We start from the raw sequence: 2445 nt of genomic DNA, 5'->3' as shown, positions 1-2445 counted from the left end.
CCGAGAGCCGCTCTGTGTGCTGGGATTCTGAGAGGGCTCAGGACCACTGCGATTCTGTGAAACCGACAACTTTCGGGCTCCAGTGTTCAGGAAAGGCACCAGGGCGTTCTTTTCAGGCCCTCCGAAACCTGACCCCAGACTGGGGCAAGGGAGCCCTGGGAGAAGTAAAGCGCACTGATTCGTTTCCCAAATAATATCATTTATTTGCCGATCAATCTTGAAGAAATAATTAAGTAAAAAAGAATTGGGAGACTAAAGAGCCATTCGAGTAAACGATACGCTTGTTCAATGTGTGACCCTGTGTCACTGAGTGACAGTGGATTTCCTGATCCTTTTTTTTTAAACAGTTTTCTCCTTGGGTGGTTCCTCTGCAGTGACAGGCGGTGGTGTTTCTTTCTGTTGGGGCTGTAAGTAACTTCTTATCCATCGCCTGAAGATCACAATGATCACTGAGATGGCTAACAAAATAAAGCGGAAAAATATAAGGAACACAATCCGAACGGAGTCCGGCAGGTCCAACTTCAGCGGTCCCGGCGGCCCGCTGTCGATGCTTCCGCCGTACCCCATCTCCTCACAGAACGGAGGCTCCCAGCCATACATGCAATGGCAGTTTCTGTTATTGTTGCAAAAGCCTCTGTGGTTGCACTTCTCGGGCAAACAGTCGAAGTTCAGGATCGACTTACTCATACAAGTTCTGTTCACACATATCTGGTCCTTCCCACAGGAGGTACCATCATTTATCACACCAAGGTCAGGTATCCCCAAAGCTACCAAGGACAGATGATAGCCTATGCTCCAGCACATGAGATTTTCATCCTGCAGATGAGTCGAAGTAATCGTAGTATGATCTGGCATATCGGGGAGAACTCTGACATTTATACACTGTATCCTGCCACATAATGAATGCTGCTTTGTACACTTTATATAGGTCTTAGTTCCCATAATACCACAGTTCCCATATTGGTCACCTATTAAATTAACTACTTCAAAGCACTGGTGAGCAGCCTCCCTGGCATCAGGTCCGAAAATGTTTTGGCACTGCATATACGTGGATCTGCACCCCTTCCTGAAACAATGAGCTTCATACTTGCACGGGGTTCCATCCTGCTTATAAGTGTCATTTGGGCAGAGATTTGAGTTCCCATCGCAGTACTCCGCCAGGTCACATTCGTTTTCTTCCTTCCGACATATATACCCAGACGGACGAAGGTGGCAGTTGTGACAGCAAAGGCCAGTGCTACAGTTGACACCATGCTTGAATTTACAGTCTGGCTCACAACACTGGTCTCCTTTGCAGTCCTCTAGAGAACCACAATCACATTCCTCGTTCTCTTCCACGATTTTGTTTCCACATCTCTGAACCACATAAGTTTTATCCGGAATATTATTTAGGCAGTCTGCACCTTTATGGACGTGGTTAAAAAAATGGATATAGCTACAATTACTAAACCCGTTTCGTCCGACGCCCATGATGCAATCATGCCTACCCTTACACTGGCAGTAAGGTAGTACATCGTGTTCCATCCCCACACTATGGCCCAGATTATGAGCAGTATGGGTAGCAGGGACAAGGATATTTACATCTGGAAAAATGTTTACAGATCCAACCTTTTTCTTAGTGCACACTTTTCCCCAAGACCCTGCAAAAGCATCGGGGTAACGTCTTTTAACGTATAGGTGTGTCCAATCTACAGAGTACTTAACGCTTAGCACCCTCCTCTGGTATACCAGAAATTGGTTTAACACTTGTTGTAATTGCGGTAAAGAAAGATTGACTTTGTCTTGCTCTGTCCATACTTCAATTGTGCTTAGTTGTATTCTTAAACGGAGTTCCTGAAAGTAAGTGTCTACAATCGAAGTCAGGAGAACGGCATCATTTATGACGTTAGTGAGATTGGAATTCGAAAACAAATATCTCTCATGATCAAAGATCAGGGCTAGTTCCAAGTACTTCTGATGCATAGGGGGTCCACGCAAGCCCCGAACCCTGGCCACGTCCTCATGCTGGGCCATCTCCTGTTCTCTGTCATCACCAGTTAAGCCACAGATCGGATTCTGAAATTCCTCGTCTTTCAGGTGATAGACGACGTGTTCAAAACTGGAAGAGGCCTGGAGGGGCTCGATTTGGTAATGTTGGGCATCGATTTTCAGCACGCCTCGGAGGGCCCCACTGCACGTACTGAAAGTGGCTTCAGAATCCTCCACGTCTTCCAGCAAGCCCATGAAGTTGCAGTCCCTGGGCACGTAAGGGTGGTCCTCCAGGAGTTCGCCCCCATCTGTGAAGGAGAAAACCGGTAGGTGTCGGGGCAGCAGAAACCTCTTGGGCCACAGGTGGAGGACATGCTTCTTCCCTTGAACCTGCAGGAGGTACAACAGGTGCTTGGCCACACCTGGCTCCCCTCCCCGGAAGCTCAGCTTCTTGGGGATGGCGATTTCGTACGAATC

General features: G+C 47.6%; 1 protein-coding gene across 1 annotated transcript; it reads right to left on the bottom strand.

Moving 5' to 3' along the window:
• Nucleotides 1–260: 260 nt before the first annotated feature.
• Nucleotides 261–2442, bottom strand: ADAM30 (ADAM metallopeptidase domain 30; the record flags this gene model as incomplete). Its single annotated transcript, XM_006925309.2, has 1 exon — nt 261–2442. A coding segment is annotated over one exon (2103 nt), but the record flags the coding sequence as incomplete, so codon positions are not given.
• Nucleotides 2443–2445: the final 3 nt, after the last annotated feature.

Source organism: Pteropus alecto, unplaced genomic scaffold (assembly GCF_000325575.1).
Source record: "Pteropus alecto unplaced genomic scaffold, ASM32557v1 C19007438, whole genome shotgun sequence".
NCBI lineage: Eukaryota > Metazoa > Chordata > Mammalia > Chiroptera > Pteropodidae > Pteropus > Pteropus alecto.
This window is presented reverse-complemented; position numbering and strand designations above follow the sequence as displayed.